At 38.7% G+C, this 22,092-nt stretch overlaps 2 protein-coding genes across 3 annotated transcripts in view; both read right to left on the reverse strand.

The window, feature by feature from the left end:
* The window catches only part of DAB2 (DAB adaptor protein 2), a 347,304-nt gene that overhangs the window by 207,004 nt on the left and 118,208 nt on the right, over nucleotides 1–22,092 (reverse strand). For both annotated transcript variants that reach the window (XM_053701226.1, XM_053701225.1), the window contains exon 3: nucleotides 3,269–3,408. In XM_053701226.1, coding sequence (XP_053557201.1) covers nucleotides 3,269–3,408 — 140 coding nt within the window. The remainder of the gene's footprint in view (nucleotides 1–3,268; nucleotides 3,409–22,092) is intronic.
* LOC128648512 (uncharacterized) lies at nucleotides 4,532–7,219 on the reverse strand. Its single transcript, XM_053701227.1, has 2 exons — nucleotides 6,550–7,219; nucleotides 4,532–6,464 (listed from the first exon to the last, which is right to left on the reverse strand). The coding sequence occupies exons 1-2, from the start codon at nucleotides 7,206–7,208 to the stop codon at nucleotides 6,011–6,013; spliced, it is 1,113 nt and encodes a 370-aa protein (XP_053557202.1). The 5' UTR covers nucleotides 7,209–7,219; the 3' UTR covers nucleotides 4,532–6,010.

Consider the following 22,092-nt stretch of genomic DNA (forward strand, 5'->3'; position numbering starts at 1 on the left):
AACATATTAAAATAAAGTTTAACACATTAAATATACAATATATATAAAGTTAAAAACATGTTTAAAAGGAATATGTAAATGTCAAGGTGTCTGATTTGGAAAGGCTCAAAAGTCTACATATATATGTATTTATTTGTATGTATATGTACGTATAAATGTGTTTACATGTGTTTATAAGAATGTGCGCACAAACATATATATGTATTTATTTGTATGTATATGTACGTATAAATGTGTTTACATGTGTTTATAAGAATGTGCGCACAAACATATATATGTATTTATTTGTATGTATATGTACGTATAAATGTGTTTACATGTGTTTATAAGAATGTGCGCACAAACATAAATATAAATTTATTTGTATGTATATGTACGTATAAATGTGTTTACATGTGTTTATAAGAATGGGAGCACAAACATATATATGTATTTATTTGTATGTATATGTACGTATAAATGTGTTTACATGTGTTTATAAGAATGTGCGCACAAACATATATATGTATTTATTTGTATGTATATGTATGTATAAATGTGTTTACATGTGTTTATAAGAATGGGCGCACAAACATATATATAAACACATACAGTATATTCACATATACAGTATGTACACTTTTGAGCTCTTTCTAGTCAAATATGTTGAATATGTTTGTTTAGTTTTTAAATAGAAAAACTTGAAATACCTTTGTTCTTTGCTTAGAAGAAAAATGTATTTTAATTTAAAGGGACATTAAACCCAAACATTTTCTTTCATGATTCAGGTTTTAAACAACATTCCAATTTACTTCTATTATCTAATTTGCTTTATTCTTCAGATATCCTTTGTTGAAAAAATAGCAATGTACATGCGTGAGACAATCACAAGAGGCATCTACGTGCAGCCACCAATCAGCAGCTACTGAGCCTATCTAGATATGCTTTTCAGCAAAGGATATCAAGAGAATGAAGCAAATTAGATAATAGAAGTAAATTAGAAAGTTGTTTAAAATTGCATGCTCTTTCTAAATCATGAAAGAAAAAAAAAATGGGTTTCATGTCCCTTTAATATCTCTCTCTTGCATATTCGGCAGTTTCGTTCACTGGCAAATGCGAAGGTAGGAGGCTATTCCCTCTTGTGCAAGTTGGTTTTGCACAGAGTTTAGTGTGTTTCACTTGCATAAAAACATATTTGGCTCCGAAAAGAGACGAATACAGAAAATAGCCCCCTACTTCCGCATTCAGCAGTGAACGATATTGCAAGTTGTGGGGGTATCTTCTCTTCCTGCTTTCTCAGCCCATTTCAGTGGGTGTCCCAGCCTAACCTCCTCAGCAGTGCTAAATTGGGAGCTTCTTTGTAAGTTTTTAAACTTTTTTTACTGGATTTTTAGATCAGTATCTGTGCATATTCTTCTTTATAGTAGTGTCTATTACATGCAGTTATATGACAATTGGTCTATACTGTCCCTTTAAACTCTTCTGGTTGCACATTAAATATAAAATTCTTGCCAATGAGTAATTGTAATCACACAGCAGTGCTCATTTTGGTAACATATTTACTCCGATTTAATCAGTTTGATGATCATTTTTAGACAGTTGTGCAAAAAGAATATCCATGTGTGTTGCAAATGGAGATCATTAGAGGAGTTGTTGTGGCTCTCAAATTTAAAGAGACAGTAAAGAGTAAACACACTGAGCTTTTAATAGTTTAACATTTTTAGTCAAATTGTGCATTTTATCATTCTTAAAGGGATACTAAACCCAATATCTTTCTTTAATAATTCAGATAGAGAATGCAATTTTAAGCAACTTTCTAATTTACAATCAATTTTTATTTGTTCTCTTGCTATTTTTATTTAAAAAGTAGGAATTTAAAGCTTAGGAGCCAGCCCAATTTATGTTCAGCACCATGGATAGTGCTTGCTTATTGGTGGATACAGTTAGCAAATCAATAAGCAAGCATAACCCAGGTTCTCAACCAAAAATGGGCTGGCTCTTAGGCTTTACATCCCTGCTTTTTAAATAGATAGCAAGAGAGCGATGAAAAATGAGAGTAAATTAGAAAGTTGTTTAAAATTGCATGTTCTATCTGAATCATTAAAGAAAAAATGTGGGTTTAGTGTCCCTTTAAAATTAGAAATGCACCCTGTAGACTTATCAAGGCTAACGCTGCTGCATGTCTGTACCTAATAGGGTTTTTAACATATAACAGCTGGAAAACAATTATACAAACTTAATGACCTTTTTGTCTGCAGACTCAATGAGGCAAGTTGTTGCTGGTTGGTTTGGCTTTTGAAAAACAATTGCAGCAAACAAGATGTTAAATTGTTTTAATGGCTGACATGTTATTCTATAGCAAGGCATCAGACATGTCCCTGCACCCCCCACCCCCCAGTAAACCTTCTCTAAGCTATAGAAGTTGGTCTAAAAACGCTTAAAGGGAAATGAAACCCCAAATTTTTCTTTCATAAATCAGATAGAGAATACAATTTTAAACAACATTCTAATTGACTTCTGTTATCTCATTTGCTTCATTCTTTAGGTGTTCTTTGTTGAACAAATAGAAAAGCACATGGGTGAGCCAAACAAGGCATATATGTGCAGCCACCAAGCCTATGTAGATACATTTTCAACAAAGGATATCAAGAGAATGAAGCAAATTGGATCATAAAAGTAAATTAGACAGTGGTTTAAAATTGTGTGCTCTTTCTATATCATGAAAGAAAGAAATTGGGTTTCGTGTCTCTTTAACCACATGTCCTTGGTGTCAGCAAAAAACATCCTAGAGGGACCTTCAATTAAATAAAAAAAACACATGAGAATAACTCATTGTGTTTCCACACCCTTTGCATTGCATAAAAAATATATATAATTTCTCAATTTCGTTTACACAGCAGCATGATCTACTTTCCAAAGAAAAATGAAACTGCTTCTGTGATAGCACTGCACAAGCCTGCATATCTAAGCTTTCTCCTTTTATCACCTACACACAAAAAAAATGCTTCCAGCTGGTAAATATGCAAGAGGAGCGAGACAGATAAAACAAATTGCTTTTGGAATGGAGGAGGAACAATGAGAAATCCTGGCAATGTGTTAAAATATAAGGGCTGGATATTATGATAAGGTTATTTTTACCAGGAATGATGGATCAAGCATGAAACAGCATTTACACATTCAAACTTATTCACTGAGCGTTGATTACAAAGCAAACTGCCCTCCTCTGTAAATGTTTTTTTTCTCAGGAGACAGGATTCTGCCAATTCTCTTCCTTTACTGGAATACGCACCTTTAATTTCATCATGGAGTCTTGGCTCATTTTGTCTCCTCTGGCTTCAGGGACATCGTCTATGCCAATTAATTTCGCTTTATATCGTACTCCATCACCTTTGAATCTGGCTAAGAGAAATTCATCTGTCTTTTCTGGGCCTACAAGAATACAAAACCAAAGGCATTAAACCAGCTTAAGTTGTCATTTTTACAGGCAGATGTATCAACATGTTCACCTAACTGCTTAGAGCATCATTTCACATCAATGGTCACAAAAGTGTGACGCATCATGCACGCATGTATTACAATAATGTAGAATAAGATGAGAGAGAGAAGAGTGAGAGAGATATAGGAGAGTGAGAGAGATAGAGGAGAGAGAGATAGAGGAGAGACAGCGAGAAAGAGAGAGCGAGCATCTTATATTTAAACAGACATTCCGACTGTCCTGAATCTTGTGGGACAGTACGCCTTGACCGTAACCGCCAAACCCTCAAATCTTTGAATGTAACATAAATATTTCATTTCCATTTAATTCCCATTATTTAACATTTGAAAGTTTTAATTCTAATGTAATATCTGAATGAGACATTTGATAAATAGAAAACTAAAAATTGCATAAACAAATATCAACTGTCAAGCAAACATTTGGTACAGTTAATTAAGAATACATTATCTGTAATGAATGTACTAAACAAAGATTTCTATAAATAAAGAAGCTGACTAAATATAGATATAAAATATAAAAAGAAAGTGAAAATGCCAGAAGACAGCACAGTTTTGTAAGTAACATGCTTCAAATTCATCCTAACTAAATGAAATGACAACTAACGTACTAAATATTACTCATTTGTATTACAAAGGGGGACTGAAGCAGTAGCGGACCTAGTCAGCGAAGGGCCCTGGTGGAATTTTTTTTGAGTCCCCCAAAGGTAACTCAGTAGTAAGCAATAGTAATAATATACATGCTGCTCTGTAAAATGATTTTGAGGATAGATAGATAGAAAGATATAGAGATTTCATAGATAAATAAAGAGATTGAGAGATATTATAGATAGATACATAGATACTATAGATAGATAGGTACTGTAGATATATAGGGGTAGAGTTAACAAGCAGCGATCACTGCTCCTTAAAGGGACAGTCTAGTATAAATTAAACTTTCATTATTCAGATAGGACTTTTAATTTTAATCATCTTTCCAAATTACTTTTATCATCAAATTTGCTTTTTTCTCTTGGTATTCTTAGTTTAAACTAAACATAGGTAGGCTCATATGCTAATTTCTAAGCCTTTGAGGGCTGCCTCTTATCACAGGCTTTTTAAATCTCTTTTCAACACAAAGAGACAGAAAGTACACGTGGGCCATATAGATTACACTGTGTTCAGGCACAGGGGGTTATTTAAAATTTAGCACAAAACGATGCTAAATTTAAGACAATAGATAATAAACAGTCACAGTCATGTGATCAGTGGGCTGGAAGAAGGTTCCTAGATACAAGGTAATCACAGAGGTAAAAAGTATATTAATATAACTGTGTTGGTTATGCAAAACTGGGGAATAAGTAATAAAGGGATTATCTATCTTTTAAAACAATAACAATTCTATGGTCCCTTTAACTTGTCCGCCACCTTTTAGGTGGCAGACTTCAAGCATTTCACAAAAAATGCTTGTGGAATGTTATACGCTGTCGGCATTTAGCGATGCTGGGTGGACATGATTCGCTGCAGCAAATCATGTCCGCCCGGCATTTGATAAATTGACCCCATAGACAGATCTGCAAACTTCACTAATAAAAGGCTCCACTGCATTTGGATTGTACACATTCTGCACATGCCTATTTATAAACTGGCTGCTATAGGCCCCCAAGTACTTGGGCCCTGATGCCACTGCACCTGCTGCACCAATGGTAGTTCTGCCCCTGTGCTGAAGATCGATACAAAGTGAGGTGCACCTTGGGTGAGCATACTGTAGTAGAACTATTGTAGGCCCTATTTATATACTAAGAAGTGTGTTGTGTGGAAACTTTGCATTCAGCTGAGGTGGTTTTCTCCGCGTTAGTTTGCAGACATTAGAAACTCAACAGGATATAACAGGTTATCTAACACTTAGATTGGTCAGACAAGCAAATAACTATATGAAACAGACCATTAAATGGTTTATTCATGAAAATTTCTGCACATCTACATAAAAGCAAAATATATATCATCAAAGCAAGAGTAAAATATGGCAAATTAATTTAGTATTGACTGCCTAAGATGTTTCTGGTAATACATGTGTATTTAAAACCAAACACATTCATGTGCATTCTAGTTTTAACATTTGCACCCTTTAACCAGCAGCATCACTGAATGATCTGTGCAATTACCACTTTCATATAATTTTGTGTCAATTTATAATTAACTTTTCTAAAGCTTCCAAACATTTACTGGCGATTATACATCAATATTTGTATGTTCATGTTTAGTTATGTACAAATGATTTGAGCATTATTCTTAAATGTTGATATAACCAGGCAACAGTCATGTTTTATATTGTCCATAACACCCACAGCAGTCCAACCTGCCCATGACACACACTGCAGTCCAACCCTCCCCATGACACACACTGCAGTCCAACCCTCCCCATGACACCAGCAACAGTCTAGCCCTCCCCATGACACTAGAAACAGTCCAACCCTGCTCATGACACCCACTACAGTCCAAACTGTCCATGATACCCACTGCAGTCCAACACTGCCAATGACACCCACAGCAGTCCAACCTACCCATGACACCCACTGCAGTCCAACCCTGCCCATGACACCCACTGCAGTCCAACCTGCCCATGACACCCACTGCAGTCCAACCTGCCAATGACACCCACTGCAGTCCAACCCTGCCAATGACGCCCACTGCAGTCCAACCTGCCCATGACACCCACTGCAGTCCAACCTGCCCATGACACCCACTGCAGTCCAACCTGCCCATTACACCCACTGCAGTCCAAACTGTCCATAACACCCACAGCAGTCCAACCTGCCCATGACACACACTGCAGTCCAACCCTCCCCATGACACAGACTCCAGTCCAACCCTCCCCATGACACCAGCAACAGCCTAGCCCTCCCCAGGACACTAGAAACAGTCCAACCCTGCTCATGACACCCACTACAGTCCAACCTGTCCATGCACCCACTGCAGTCCAAAACTGCCAATGACACCCACAGCAGTCCAACCTACCCATGACACCCACTGCAGTCCAACCCTGCCCATGACACCCACTGCAGTCCAACCTGCCCATGACACCCACTGCAGTCCAACCTGCCCATGACACCCACTGCAGTCCAACCAGCCCATGACACTGACTGCAGTCCAACCTGCCCATGACACCCCATGCATTCTAACCCTGCCAATGACACCCACTGCAGTCCAACCTGCCCATGACACCCGCTGCGGTCCAATCCTGCCAATGACACCCACTGCAGTCCAACCTGCCCATGACACCCACTGCAGTCCAACCTGCCCATGACACCCACTGCAGTCCAACCCTGCCAATGACGCCCACTGCAGTCCAACCTGCCCAGGACACCCACTGCAGTCCAACCTGCCCATGACACCCACTGCAGTCCAACCTGTCCATAACACCCACAGAAGTCCAACCTGCCCATGACACACACTGCAGTCCAACCCTCCCCATGACACCAGCAACAGTCCAGCCCTCCCCATGACACTAGAAACAGTTCAACCCAGCTCATGACACCCACTACAGTCCAACCTCTCCATGCACCCACTGCAGTCCAAAACTGCCAATGACACCCACAGCAGTCCAACCTACCCATGACACCCACTGCAGTCCAACCCTGCCTATGACACCCACTGCAGCCCAACCTGCCCATGACACCCACTGCAGTCCAACCTGCCCATGACACCCACTGCATTCCAGCCTGCCCATGACACCCACTGCAGTCCAACCTGCCCATGACACCCAGTGCAGTCCAACCTGCCCATGACACCCACTGCAGTCCAACCTGCCCATGACACCCACTGTAGTCCAACCAGCCCATGACACTGACTGCAGTCCAACCTGCCCATGACACCCCATGTATTCTAACCCTGCCAATGACACCCACTGCAGTCCAACCTGCCCATGACACCCACTGCGGTCCAACCCTGCCAATGACACCCACTGCAGTCCAACCTGCCCATGACACCCACTGCAGTCCAACCTGCCCATGACACCCACTGCAGTCCAACCTGCCCATGACACCCACTGCAGTCCAACCTGCCCATGACACCCACTGCAGTCCAACCCTGCCAATGACGCCCACTGCAGTCCAACCTGCCCAGGACACCCACTGCAGTCCAACCTGCCCATGACACCCACTGCAGTCCAACCTGTCCATAACACCCACAGAAGTCCAACCTGCCCATGACACACACTGCAGTCCAATCCTCCCCATGACACACACTGCAGTCCAACCCTCCCCATGACACCAGCAACAGTCCAGCCCTCCCCATGACACTAGAAACAGTTCAACCCTGCTCATGACACCCACTACAGTCCAACCTGTCCATGCACCCACTGCAGTCCAAAACTGCCAATGACACCCACAGCAGTCCAACCTACCCATGACACCCACTGCAGTCCAACCCTGCCTATGACACCCACTGCAGTCCAACCTGCCCATGACACCCACTGCAGTCCAACCTGCCCATGGCACCCACTGCATTCCAGCCTGCCCATGACACCCACTGCAGTCCAACCTGCCCATGACACCCACTGCAGTCCAACCTGCCCATGACACCCACTGCAGTCCAACCTGCCCATGACACCCACTGCAGTCCAACCAGCCCATGACACTGACTGCAGTCCAACCTGCCCATGACACCCACTGCAGTCCAACCAGCCCATGACACTGACTGCAGTCCAACCTGCCCATGACACCCCATGTATTCTAACCCTGCCAATGACACCCACTGCAGTCCAACCTGCCCATGACACCCACTGCAGTCCAACCTGCCCATGACACCCACTGCAGTCCAACCTGCCCATAACACCCACTGCAGTCCAACCCTGCCAATGACACCAACAGCAGTCCATCCTACCCATGACACCCACTGCAGTCCATCCCTGCCTATGACACCCACAACAGTCCAACCATGCTCATGACACCTTCAGCATCTCTTCTTATGGATTGGTAACAAACTCATAATTAGTTTAAAAATTCACAGACACCCCAACAAAGCCCCCAACTTTATAATATGCTCCATCACTCTTAAATGGGCACATATTTGTGATACATATAGACATAACCCATAAAAAAATATTCTGCATTTTATTTTTCTTTAATAGATTTTAGATTTGTGCAGTGTGAGTAACAGATAGGCATCCTATATGAGAAAGTGTAAAATGATACTTGTGTGCTTACAGTATTACTAAGTAATATAAAAAAATCAATAAGGCACGTGGTACAGGTTTTTAATGGTTGTGCTGCTCAATTGTAACAATCTTGAAAACTGGGTAAAATGCAAGGGCGTATTATGGCCTAGGCTAACAAGGCTGGTGCCTAGGGCAGCAGATTTGGGATGGGCAGTACATCTGTCCTATCCGCTCTATAAAAGCCAGCACACAGTACAGTGAGTGATAAAGTGCAGGCTTTTACAGAGAAAACAAGGCACATGCGCTGATTAAGATCGCTCTTTACAGGCAGTGCTCCTTGAAACCGTTGCTTCATTTAGAGCCGCTGGCATTTTTGCAGTGGAAGCGTTCTTGGTGAGAAACTTGCCCAGGGATATGCTTCCAAGGTAAGGCTGGAGGAGAAGACCTTGTGTCGATATGCTGCCTCACCTTATCAGCTGTGGTGGGTCTGCAAGCGCAGTGCTTATTGCAGGTCTTAGTAACAAACAGACTGGATGCGCCTGTGCACTGCTTAGCTCAGCTTGTGATGTCTAATCATAAACTCTCAGTGCTAATGTATGTTAGCTACTAATAGCTAGCTTTCTCTGCATTCATGAACCCACGGAGTAAATAGGAAACGGACACTTAAAAAGTTTCATTACTTGAATGATGGTAATTACTGTATGTTGTTGCATGTGAAGGGCAGTGATTGTTTCAAAGTGTATTCTTCTTTCCCTCCCTTCCTCTCTCCCTTCTTTTGCTTTCTCCCTCCCTCCCTCCCTCCCTCAACTCACTCCTTTCTTTCCCTCCCTCCCTTCTTTCTCTAAACTCCCTCCTTTACTCCCTTCTTTCACTCCTTTCTTTCCCTCACCACTTTTCTCTTCTCTTTCTCTTTCCCTCCCTTCCTGATTTCCTTTCCCTCCCTTCCTCTCTCCCTTCTTTCGACCTCCCTCCCTCCCTCGACTCACTCCTTTCTTTCCCTCCCTCCCTTCTTTCTCTAAACTCCCTCCTTTACTCCCTTCTTTCACTCCTTTCTTTCCCTCACCACTTTTCTCTTCTCTTTCTCTTTCCCTCCCTTCCTGATTTCCTTTCCCTCCCTTCCCCCCCCCCCCTTCTTTTCTCTCCCTTCTCTCAGGGAGAAAATGGTATGAGATGCATGCAATTCAAACCACCTGTATGCAATTGTTTTGCTGGCCCATTTTCTTGTGAATTGTTATGAAAACACAATTAAACAAAAACATTTTACACAATGACCCAAAAAAATATTAAGTGGAAAAAAGGCCTAAAACCTTTGAGGGGCAGCATAATTTTTAGTGCCTAGGGCAGCACAAAACATAAATACGTCACTGGTAAAATGACAATATGAGAAAAAGGGGCTCTAAATACAAAAAACAAAAACATATTATTTGAAACTGATACTGACTGATACATTACTAAACCCTGACATGTGCAAATATAAGAGACAGTCTAGTCACAATGAAACTTTCATGAATCAGATAGGGAATGCAATTTTAAACAACTTTTCAATTTACCTTTTTAATCAAATTTGCTTTGTTCTCTTGGTATATTCTTTGTTGAAAGCTAAACCTAGCTAATTTCTAAGCCATTGAAGGCTGCATCTTATCTGAACGAATTTAACACATTTCCACAGCTAGAGGACATTAGTTCATGTGTGCTGTATAGATAACACTGTGCTCCCGCCCATGGAGTTACTTATGAGAGGGCACTGATTGGCTAAAATGCAAGTCTGTCAAAAAAAACTGAAATAAGGGTACAGTCTGCAGAGACTTAGATACAAGGTGATCACAGAGATAAAAAGTATATACATTTTACCGTGTCTATTATGCAAAACAGGGGAATGGGTAATAAAGGGATTATCTTTTCTTTTTAAACAATAACAATTCTGAAGTAGACTGTCCCTAGCAGTGCATTAAAATAAAGTATTACACTCATATATAAATTTTCTTTTAAAAATATTCATGTTAGTTGGAATTGGCCTTACTGGAGGCCTTTGGGTCTCAAGCATTCTTCATTATATATACATAAAAAAATAATATTTTTCGAAATGCAACCATTTTGATTTGTTTCTATGTATATAAGTATACACATACATATATACACATATAAACCTATATATATACTCCACGGGACTTGTAACTAAACACACTTTACTATTGAGTATTTTTGGAATATTTCTTTGAATATATTTTTTTGAACATTTTTTTTAAGAATGTTTGAACATTCATTTCAACATCTATTTTTAACATTTTTTTTAATTCTTATTTTATTTTATTTTTATTTATCTCTTTCTTTTTGACTCTATGTGGATATTGATTTTTTTTATATATATATATTCCAGTAATGTCCAATATTTATATTTATTGAACATATGAGAGCCATGACACCATTCCCCTATAACCATTTCTACAGTATGTACTTCTAAATGGTCAGTATATATAGTTCATGTCCTTATGCTACCCTGGTCATTCAATCTAATATAGTCTAATTTGATGATTTTGTCAGTTGATAACAATAGCATTATACCCCCTTTTCTAAATTAGGTGACCAGGATAATAATTAAATACTTTCAATGCCAGTTGTTACTGTTGCTCAGAGTAATAGGTATTTTTGTTTCTTCATTATCTGAATATACTAATATTTGGCATATTCTTTAGGTCCAACCTAGTACTGCGATAGTATGTTCCATCTAGCGCTTTTTTGTTTACCTCGTTACCATAGTGATTAGACATAGTGCACAGTATGTTGCATTTTATATAATATTATTTAATGCATATAATATTTTAGTATTTTACATGTTTGCGCTTTATGAAGTATCTAATACCAGTAATTTTTTGTATTGTATTGTAACGTTATTGTATATTGAATTTTAGAGCTGTTCACACGTTGCCCGGGGAGGTGACGTCACGCCATGGGCGGGCCAACCCGGGAGAGCGTGTTTTCGGCGTTCAGTGTAATTTACTTATGGTGGAGGGTAAGTTTGCAATTTTCACATATTTGTCTGAGGACGGACAGGGTGTCCGAAAATGTTCCCAATAGTAAAGTGTGTTTAGTTACACAATAGTAAAGTGTGTTTAGTTACAAGTCCCGTGGAGTGCTCTTTATTTCCTATATATATATATATATATATATATATAGTAAATCAAGGAAAAAGGTCCGGACAGGGAGCTCAAAGCAAAATTGAAACTTTATTAGCACTAAATAAAAGCTTCTAAGAAATGTGTATCAGACAATGGCTATAATGAACAGCAAGAAAGGGGCTATGGTGGGCGTCTGACGCGTTTCAGCTCCTTTAGAGCCTTAATCATAGACAGAATACTGCCCTAATGCCCTACTCAAAATAATATAGACTATGCTATCTTGCTATTGGATGGCCAGACCCACCTGTGTTACTTAAGGGTGTATACCTATTAAGAGAGACTGCCTATGTATGGCTGAATACCTTATAATATGATATTCTGGGTAGTTAAGCTAATCGCATTAAATACTGAATTTATGCTAGATTTTACTTGAGGTCATACTTATTAACAGTTTGTTATATCGATAACTGTATTCTGCTGTCCCTAATTCTAGTTTGAATGAAATACGGGCTTTTTTTGTATTTATTATCCTCAATACATGTATAGGTGTTAAAATATTAGAGTAACTTAAAGGTGAGTTTGTGGTGGCCTCAAAATGAAGATAAGTTGGTCAACAAGAGGGCATGTAACCATTGACAACAACACTCTTAATATTGAATTTCCTTATATCTGTATTAACTATGTATCTTTACAGAACCTAGTGTTGTTGTATAGCAATTAAACAATGCCCTTGTGTTGGTCAACCTTATTTGATTAGGGGAACAAATATGCGGACAAAATGAAGAAAAGAGAAACAATGTTAGTTTACTTGCAGAAGATTAATTATTTAAATATTTACATTGGTATATTATGATGCTTATGTGTGAAACAAAACTTTTTTATCTTTTTAACTTATTTCGATACTGCAATTTAATTTATATGAGAGTGGATAAGAGGCAATCAATTACCAATGATTAATTAAATCCGTCTCAATATTTAAGCCAGTAGGTTGCCGACTGCCTAGGGTGAAGATCCAGAACACTTCTTTAGCAAGGAGGTCCTTCAATTTGTCCCCACCTCTTGGCTTCCTTTTTATCTGGTCAATCACAGTCCAGGTGAATGTGCTTACATCACTGTTGTGCTTTTCCACAAAGTGTTTAGAGGCGCCAGTGGGTGTTATCCCCCTTTCAATGTCATTGAGGTGGGCACGGATCCTCTCCCTGGCTTCCCGGGAGGTGCATCCTATGTATTGCTTTTTACAAGCACTGCATGTAATCATGTAGATCACAAAGGTCGATCTACAGTTAGTGCATTGTGATAGTGAATACACTTTTTGTGTGGCCAAAGATTGAAAAAATTTCCCCGTAATGACAAAGCCACAGGCCTTGCAGGTACTATTGCCACACTTATAGTGTCCCTTCTGTGAAAGCCAGGTACTTTGTGGTTTTGTTTTTTTGAGCATTGATGGCGAAATTTGATTGCCAATAGTTATATTTCGTCTTGCTACACAAAAGCAACCGTCTTTAATGTCATCCTTAAGGAAATCATCTCCCAACAGAATTGGCAAATTTTTGCGCAGTATTTTACAAATTGAATAATACTGCGGACTATAGGTAGTCACAAAGGTAGGCTTTTTTCTAGCTTCCTTTGTTACTGTTTTGGTATCAAGTAAAGAATTCCTGTCGAGATGTTTGACATTTTCCAGTGCTTTGTGCACCACTTTGATGTCATAACCTCGCTCCAACAATCTCTGAGTTAGTTTTTCACTTTCTGCCAAAAAGCCATCATCCTCTGAGCAGTTACGCCGGATTCGCAAAAATTGTCCTTTAGCTATTCCATAGCTGGTATGCGGCGGATGATTGCTTTTGGCATGTAAGTAAGTATTGGATGAAATCGGTTTGACGTACAGTGAAGTGACTACTCTGTTTTCCCCTGGGACTCCAGTTAGAACTAAATCCAAAAAAGGGATTTCTTTTTTCTCAAAAGTATAAGTAAAATGTAATCCCATCTCATTGTTGTTTAAATAATCAACAAACAGTTTACTGTCTGGCTGTGTGCCAGACCACACGATTAGGAGATCATCAATGTACCTTTTATATCCAATAATGGATTTGAGGAATGGGTTTTGGTCACTGTAGATGTAACGATGCTCCCAATAGCCCATAAAGATGTTGGCATAGGCGGGGGCAAATTTAGCCCCCATAGCCGTGCCTCTCTTCTGTAGGTAATGATCTCCCAAAAACTCAAAATAGTTGTGTGTCAATGAAAATTTCAGTACCTGGAGGATGTAATTCTTCAAGTTAACAGAGTAGTCACTAAAACTGTCGAGCATATAGCACATAGCTATGAGACCTTGCTCATGTGGGATGGCCGAGTACAGCCCTACCACATCAACAGCCAACCAAGACATACGGTCATCCCATTGGCAGGTGCTTAGTATGTTTAACAGGTGTTTGGTGTCTCTTAAAAACGACGGTAATTTATAGACCAGTGGTTGAAGTAATGATTCGAGCCAGTTGCCCAAGTTCTCAAGGAGTGACCCTATTCCTGAAACTATGGGCCGTCCTTTCACCTCCTCCAAGGACTTATGTACCTTGGGGAGGTGATGGAATATCGGCACCACTGGATGTTTAGTGTTCAGGAAATCAAAGGTGTCATCATCGAGTAGGCCTTGGTGCCTACCATCATCTAGTAGATCTAATAATAAGGCTCCAAAAAGTCGTGTGGGGTCTCCTGGTAACTTTTCGTAGACCTCTCGGTCCTGGAGTTGTCTGTGTGCCTCGGAAATATAATAATTTCGGTCCAGCACAACAACAGACCCCCCCTTATCCGACTGTTTCACTATAATGTCTTCTCTCTTCCGCAATTTGTACAGAGCCAACCTTTGACTTCTTGTCAAGTTATTTGTCGTGGCTTTGTGCTTCCGATCTAATGCTACCAGATCTTCCTCCATACGTCGTTGAAACGACTCTAGGGCAATGCCCCTACATTGAGTAGGGTAAAAAATAGACTTGGGCTTGTAGCCCTTATGGGAGTCAATGGTTGCCTCCTCAGTCAAACCCTCCCTTTCTAGTGTATAGAGGTTTAAAAAATCAGTAGCTTCTGTTATATTGAAGTAATCATGTTGTGGTGTAGTGTCTGGAACTCTGGTGTCTATGTCCTCAATGGGATTGAGTTTATAGAACTTGTTGAGTGTAAGACTACGGATAAACCTGTTTAAATCTAACAGTGTGTTGAAGACATTAAATTTAGTGGATGGTACAAAATTAAGGCCTAAACTAAGTACTTCTTCCTCTGGTTTAGTTAATGGGACACTAGATAAATTAATCACATTTGATCTCTGTATCTGTTGCCCTGCTTGGCTCTCCTTAGTGGGTATTGTTCCCTCTTTGGGGCCTGTCTGAGAATTCCTCTTCCTCCTCCTTCCTCTTGGCCTATTGCCACCTGAAAAACCTGCTGATTTGCCTTAGAATCTGTTTTAGGGGTAACCTGTGCTTTTTTATATTTGTTACCTCTAGGTGGCTTTGGGGGTTCTAACTGACTATTACTGGCCAGTGCACCCATTGGCTCATATATTTGAGTGGAAGGTGTAGTATCAGGCGGTGGTATATTAACATGGGTTAATTGGGGAGCAGGGGGGACCATATTGGTTATGGCCATAGGCGTCTGGTCTAGTACTCAGCCTTCATCTTCTGAGGACTGTTCACTAGTCATGAAATTGACAAAGTCCTGCAGGTCGTCATCCTCATTTGATTCAGGATCAGTGTCAGAGAATGAAACCCGTTTCTGGGGCTTGTTTTCTCCTTTTCCCTGGAGCATCTTTTTGTTTCCAGATTTTCTCTTTGGAAATTTTCTTATTTTCCAGTTGTATACTTTGTGACCTTTATAGTCCTCCAAATCTCTGGAGTATTTCTTGAATTTAATGTTATCCATTTCCTTCTTTGCTTTGTCCACCGTGGATTGTAGGATTCCGTCAAGTTTCGGGTAGTCAGGATGGTTCATAAATGTGTTGAGATCCCTCTGTACTTCTTCTATATGTTCTCTTGCTTCCGCTAGTTTTTTCTCTTTGTGTTGTACTATGAGTGCCATCAGTCGGAGAGAGCATTCTGATAGAATTGTATTCCATTCTTGAATGAATTTGTCGTCAGGAATCAGAAAGGTGGGGTATTTTCTCAGCCGTAAGCCCCTAGGGACCATGGATAGGGACATATATTTCTCTAGTGAGCGTTTATCCCACCATAATTTGTATTCACTTAACAGAGCCCTCTCCATAGACATGAAGGCATCACTGATATCAATCATATCCAATTTGTTCTCAAAAGTCTCTTCTAGGGAGGGTCTATTACCCTCAAAATTAGCAATCGTCTGCATTGAATAATACTGTTGAGCCATGTCTGTTAATCTATTATGGAAGCTTTTATTTACTAATGTGTGCTTTCCACTGTCACAAATTAACAATAAAAGTCCATGTGTCAGTGTTTGAAGATTTTCCTGTAAATTTCTGAGGCTTCAGATTATGATAGCAAGATCTACCCGGAGACTGTTGTAAGTGATTACTTATAATATGAAGAAAGAATAATGTGGGTTCAGTGTATATATACAGTTGCATGCAAAAGTTTAGGCACCCCTGACAATTTCAATGAATTTCATTTATAAATAATTCTGTGTTTGGATCAGCAATTTTATTTTGATCTATCAAATAACTAAAGGACACAGTAATATTTCAGTAGTGAAATGAGGTTGTTTGGATTAACAGAAAATGTGCAATATGCATCAAAACGAAATTAGACAGGTGCATAAATTTGGGCACCCTTGTCATTTTGTTGACTTGAATACCTGTATCTACCTAGTACTGATTAATTGGAACACACAATTGGTTTGGTGAGCCCATTACGCCTTGCACTTCATAGACAGGTGCATCCAATCATAAGAAAAGGTATTTAAGGTGACCATTTGCAAGTTGTTGTTCTCTTTGACTCTCCTCTGAAGAGTGGCAACATGGGGGCCTCAAAACAACTCGCAAATGACCTGAAAACAAAGATTGTTCCACATTATGGTTTAGGGGAAGTCTACAAAAAGCTATTGCAGAGATTTAAGCTGTCAGTGTCCAATGTGAGGAACATAGTGAGGAAATGGAAGACCACAGGCACACTTTTTGTTAAGGCAAGAAGTGTCAGGCCAAGTAAAATATCGGAGAGGCAAAAGCAAAGAATGGTGAGAACGGTCAAAAACAGCTCACAGACCATCTCCAAAGACCTACAACATCATCTTGCTGTAGATGGTGTCACTGTGCATCGTTCAACAATTCAGCACACTTTGCACAAGGAGAAGCTGTATGGGAGAGTGATGCGGAAGAAGCCTTTTCTGCACAAACGCCACAAACAGAGTCCCTTGAGGTAGGCAAACGCACATTTGGACAAGCCAGCTTCATTTTGGAAGAAGGTGCTGTGGACTGATGAAACAAAGATTGAGTTATTTGGTCATAACAAGGGGCGTTATGCATGGCGGCAAAAGAACACAGCATTCCAAGATAAACATTTGCTACCCACAGTAAAATGTGGTGGATGTTCCATCATGTTGTGGGGCTGTGTGGACAGTGCCGGTACTGGGAATCTTGATAAAGTTAAGGGTTGCATAGATTACACTCAATATCAGCAGATACTTGAGAATAATGTTGAGGAATCAGTCACAAAGTTGAAGTTACTGCGGGGCTGGATATTTCAACAAGACAACGACCCAAAACACTGCTCAAAATCTACTCTGGCATTTATGCAGAGGAACAAGTACAATGTTCTGGAATGGCCATCCCAGTCCCCAGACCTGAATATCATTGAAAATCTGTGGGGTGATTTGAAGCAGGCTGTCCATGCTCGGCAACCATCAAACCTAACTGAACTGGAGATGTTTTGCAAGGAGGAATGGTCCAAAATACCTTCATCCAGAATCCAAACACTCATTACAGGCTATAGGAAGCGTCTAGAGGCTGTTATTTCTGCTAAAGGAGGCTCTACTAAATATTGATGCAATATTTCTGTTGGGGTGTCCAAATTTATGCACCTGTCTAATTTCATTTTAATGCATATTGCACATTTTCTGTTAATCCAATAAAACTCATTTCACTACTGAAATATTACTGTGTCCTTCAGTTATTTGATAGATCAAAATGAAATTGCTGATCCAAACACCTAATTATTTATAAATTAAAATCATGGAAATTGTCAGGGGTGCCTAAACTTTTGCATACAGCTGTGTGTATATATGTGTATATATATTTATATATATATATATATATATATATATATATATATATATTTATATATTTATTTAGAAATATATATTTAAAAATAACATTGGAATATCGGCCTAGTTTTTTTTTTTTTTTTTAAAGCACACTCCATTGAAGTCTATGGAGAGAAATTAACGTGGTCGTGATATTCAAAGTCCTCAAATTCTGAAATTGGTGAACATCGGGTTTAGGCGAGTGAAAAAACAAACAAAAAATTTGCGTGCCACATGTAATCTGGCTCACAGTGATGCTTTTTAAAACATTTTTATTTTTTTTATTTTTTTATTTTTTTAACATCTTTTTTTTTATTGGATTAATCTCCACAAGAAATAAATCAAAAAAAGAAAGAACATAAGAATCGCAAAAACATTCCATATATATGAGTACATAGTAAACAAAACAATGAAATAAAAACTAATATTTCATGTAAATTGCGAAGACCAACTAAATCTTGTTGGAGCTTTCATTAATACATTAAAACAACAAACCAAAACAATAAAAGAGAAAAAAAAAAAAAAAAAAAAAAGAACCCCCACACCGCTGGGCCCAAGCCAGACCATCCCAATTAAGACAATTGTAATCCTACATTAACCAAGTGTCAGGAAATTTATTCAGAAGCACTAATTCTGCAAAGCTTATAGACAAACGGAATGGGTACAAAATCTGTCTTTGCAGCGGGAGAGGATAGGATTCAATGATTGGAAGCCAACCGAGAAGAAAATCTTCGATTCTCTTCTCCGAGGCATCTTGTAGGTGAAACGATTCGAAAATAATTTGTTCTTGTATTTCTATTTGAACTACCGAGAAACTTGGTTCTCTATTCGCTTTCCAATTTTTAAGGATGATATGACGAACTGCAAGAATAGTCGTATTAAATATGCGAGTCAAGCGAGGGGAACTATCCTTAGTTTGAGGGAACAATAAGATTACATCTTGTAATGCGATAGAGATATTTACCTCATAAAGAGTATTAAGCCAAAAGCAGATCTTAAGCCATAATTGGTTTAATTTGGGACACCACCAAAACATGTGGAACAAATCTGCTCTGGACTTGGAACAGCGAGGACAATTCCCTGTACTAGTGGGAAAAAACTTTTGAATTTTCGCAGGGTGTAAATAATAATTATTTAGGATTTTCACGTGAGATTCTTTCCAGCTCATGGACACTCTACATTTATTTAACATCTTGAAACTCAGTATAAGCCTTTCATTGTTAGTTCCAGGAATGGATGGACATAGCCAGTTGCTCATCCCGCCAAGATATTTTTCACTTTGCTTTGAAAGCATTATATCATACATCAACGATATAGATGTATTTCCTGACTTAACCTTTTGAATTAAAGTTTTAATATCTGACCACGCTAACATATTTTCCACTTGCCAATTCTGACTAAATATATAATGTCGTATTTGGAAGTAGGCATACAAATCTGCTCTGGGTAACTCAAACGCTTGAAATATGTATTCAGCAGTACACACCTGATAATTTTCGTCCATCACTTGCTTTACATAAAGTAGACCTTTGTCTGCCCATAGTTTGAAAATTCTTTGATGCATTCTTTGTGGATTACCCTGAATTGGAAGAAAATCCGAAAAAGCAGAGTCTATACCTAGACAACCACAAAATTTATACCAAGCTAGCACTATATTTTTAAACGACATCAGTTTACAAATGTTAGAAGGAAGTTGTTTAGGCTTGCAATGTAAAATGGCTTTTAATGAAAAAGGACGTATATAAACAGCCTCTTCCTGCGCGACCGAAATAAGATTAGTTTTGGTGATCCAATCTAGAGCAAATTTTACCATTGCCACAATATTATATAATTTAATATCTGGCAAAGCAAAACCCCCCATATTCTTTTTTTGCATAAGCTTCACTAATGCCATTCTCGGTTTTTTATCTTTCCAAATAAATTTAGAGAAATAGCCGTAGAGCTTCTTTATATCAAAATTAGATGTAAAAATGGGTAAGTTTTGCAAAACATACAAAAGTCGCGGAAAGATAATCGTTTTTATTAAGTTTACCTTAGCAGAGATGGACAATGGATATGAAGCCCATAGCTGAAGATCCCATTTGATTTTTTCAAATAAAGATAAATAGTTAGCGGCATACCATGACTTTGGATTTCTATGCAACTCTAGCCCTAAGTATTTAACTGCATCTACTACCTTAAATGGAATAACCCCGGTGTAGGGGAGCCTTTTACCTACGTACAAAAGTTCGCTTTTATCTAAATTTACTCGATAGCCAGAAAATGAGCTAAATTCAGACAGTATTTGTACAATTATAGGAATAGTTAAGTGAACATTGTCCACAAATAGTAGGATATCATCCGCATATAAAAGAGACTTTAAACAGTTAGTACCGAGTGGTATGCTAGTTAAAGTATCACAGAATCGAATTGCCAAAGGTTCTATTGCTATATTGAAAAGAAGAGGAGACAGCGGGCATCCTTGCCTAGTACCCCGTTGCAAGATAATCTCTCGTGACCGAATACCATTTACTAATAAAAATGATCTGGGATTTGAATAAACTTTGCGAATATATTGAATAAAATTACCGGAAAAACCAAAATTATCCAAGGATCGGAAAAGATGCTCCCAAACAATCGAATCGAACGCCTTGACAGCGTCTAGAGTTAAAACTGCTGAATCACAAGTTAGCGGATTATTTATATCCTGTTCAGAATTCCATGCAAAATCAAGAAATGTAACTAGCTTGCGTATATTCTTAGAAGAATTTCTTGAAGACATGAACCCTGTCTGATCCGGATGAATCACTGACTGTAAACAACGGCTAAGCCTAGCTGCAATAATAGCGGCCAATATTTTATAATCAGTGTTAAGCACTGATATTGGCCTATAAGAGGCCAGGTCTTCAGGATTTTTTCCTTTTTTAAGTATAAGTGAGATATTTGCCTCAGCAAAGCCGCCCGAGATACTATCATTAGATAAATAATAATTGTTAAATAATTCTACCAAGAACGGAACTAATTAATCTTTTAAAGATTTATAAAATTCAGCAGGCAACCCATCTGGGCCTGCCGCTTTATTTAATTTAAGGCCATCAATTGCTTTACCAATCTCCTCTTTATTAACTGGTTGATTCAGCGCTACCAGCTCTTCTATCTGGATCTTAGGAGTACTTACTTTAGACCAAAAAATGTTTTGATTCTCCAGATTTATAATCACCGGTGCATACAATTGCTGGTAGTAGTTATGAAATACTTGACTAATATCTATTGAATTGAGATGCCTCTTATCCCCATCTTGAATGACTGGAATAAGGTTTTTTTTTTCCTGTTTTTGGTTATACGGGCCAAATGTTTTGCAGAGCAACCATGGAAACTCTTATATTTTAAACTAAGCCTCAACTCTTCTTCTTGGGATCTTTGTTTTAAGAACACCTCCCTTTCCTTTCTAGCCACCAGATATGCAGCCCAATTCCCCGATGAGGGGTCGAGAGTCACCTTTCTATAAGCCGACTTGACATTATTGAGTAAATGTAGTCCCTGTTCCCTCATCTTTTTTGAGCATCTACTCCCATAAGCAATAATCTCTCCGCGCATTACTGCCTTGGCTGCCTCCCAATAGATCTCTAATTTATTCTTATAGCCAGAATTAAATTGGACATAATCATTCCATATAACTTTAATCCAAGATATAAACCTGGGATTAACATGCAAGAATCGGGGTAAAGCATTTTTATAATTACTCTCCCTCTGACTTACTCCATGCAGTGGGAGACTCCTGTCTCTTGGCCCAAAAAAATATGTAATTATAAATTTGCATATTTATAACAGAATAATACTGACACAGCAAAAAAATCAGTTCATTATAGTAAATATTAATGGTTTAGAAATGGTGCTTATAATAATGATATGACACATTTATCTGTAACAGAATATTTAATTCACGTGGAGTCAAAAAAAGAAAGAACATAAGAATCGCAAAAACATTCCATATATATGAGTACATAGTAAACAAAACAATGAAATAAAAACTAATATTTCATGTAAATTGCGAAGACCAACTAAATCTTGTTGGAGCTTTCATTAATACATTAAAACAACAAACCGAAACAATAAAAGAGAAAAAAAAAA

The sequence above is a fragment of the Bombina bombina genome, chromosome 2 (genome assembly GCF_027579735.1).
Source record: "Bombina bombina isolate aBomBom1 chromosome 2, aBomBom1.pri, whole genome shotgun sequence".
NCBI lineage: Eukaryota > Metazoa > Chordata > Amphibia > Anura > Bombinatoridae > Bombina > Bombina bombina.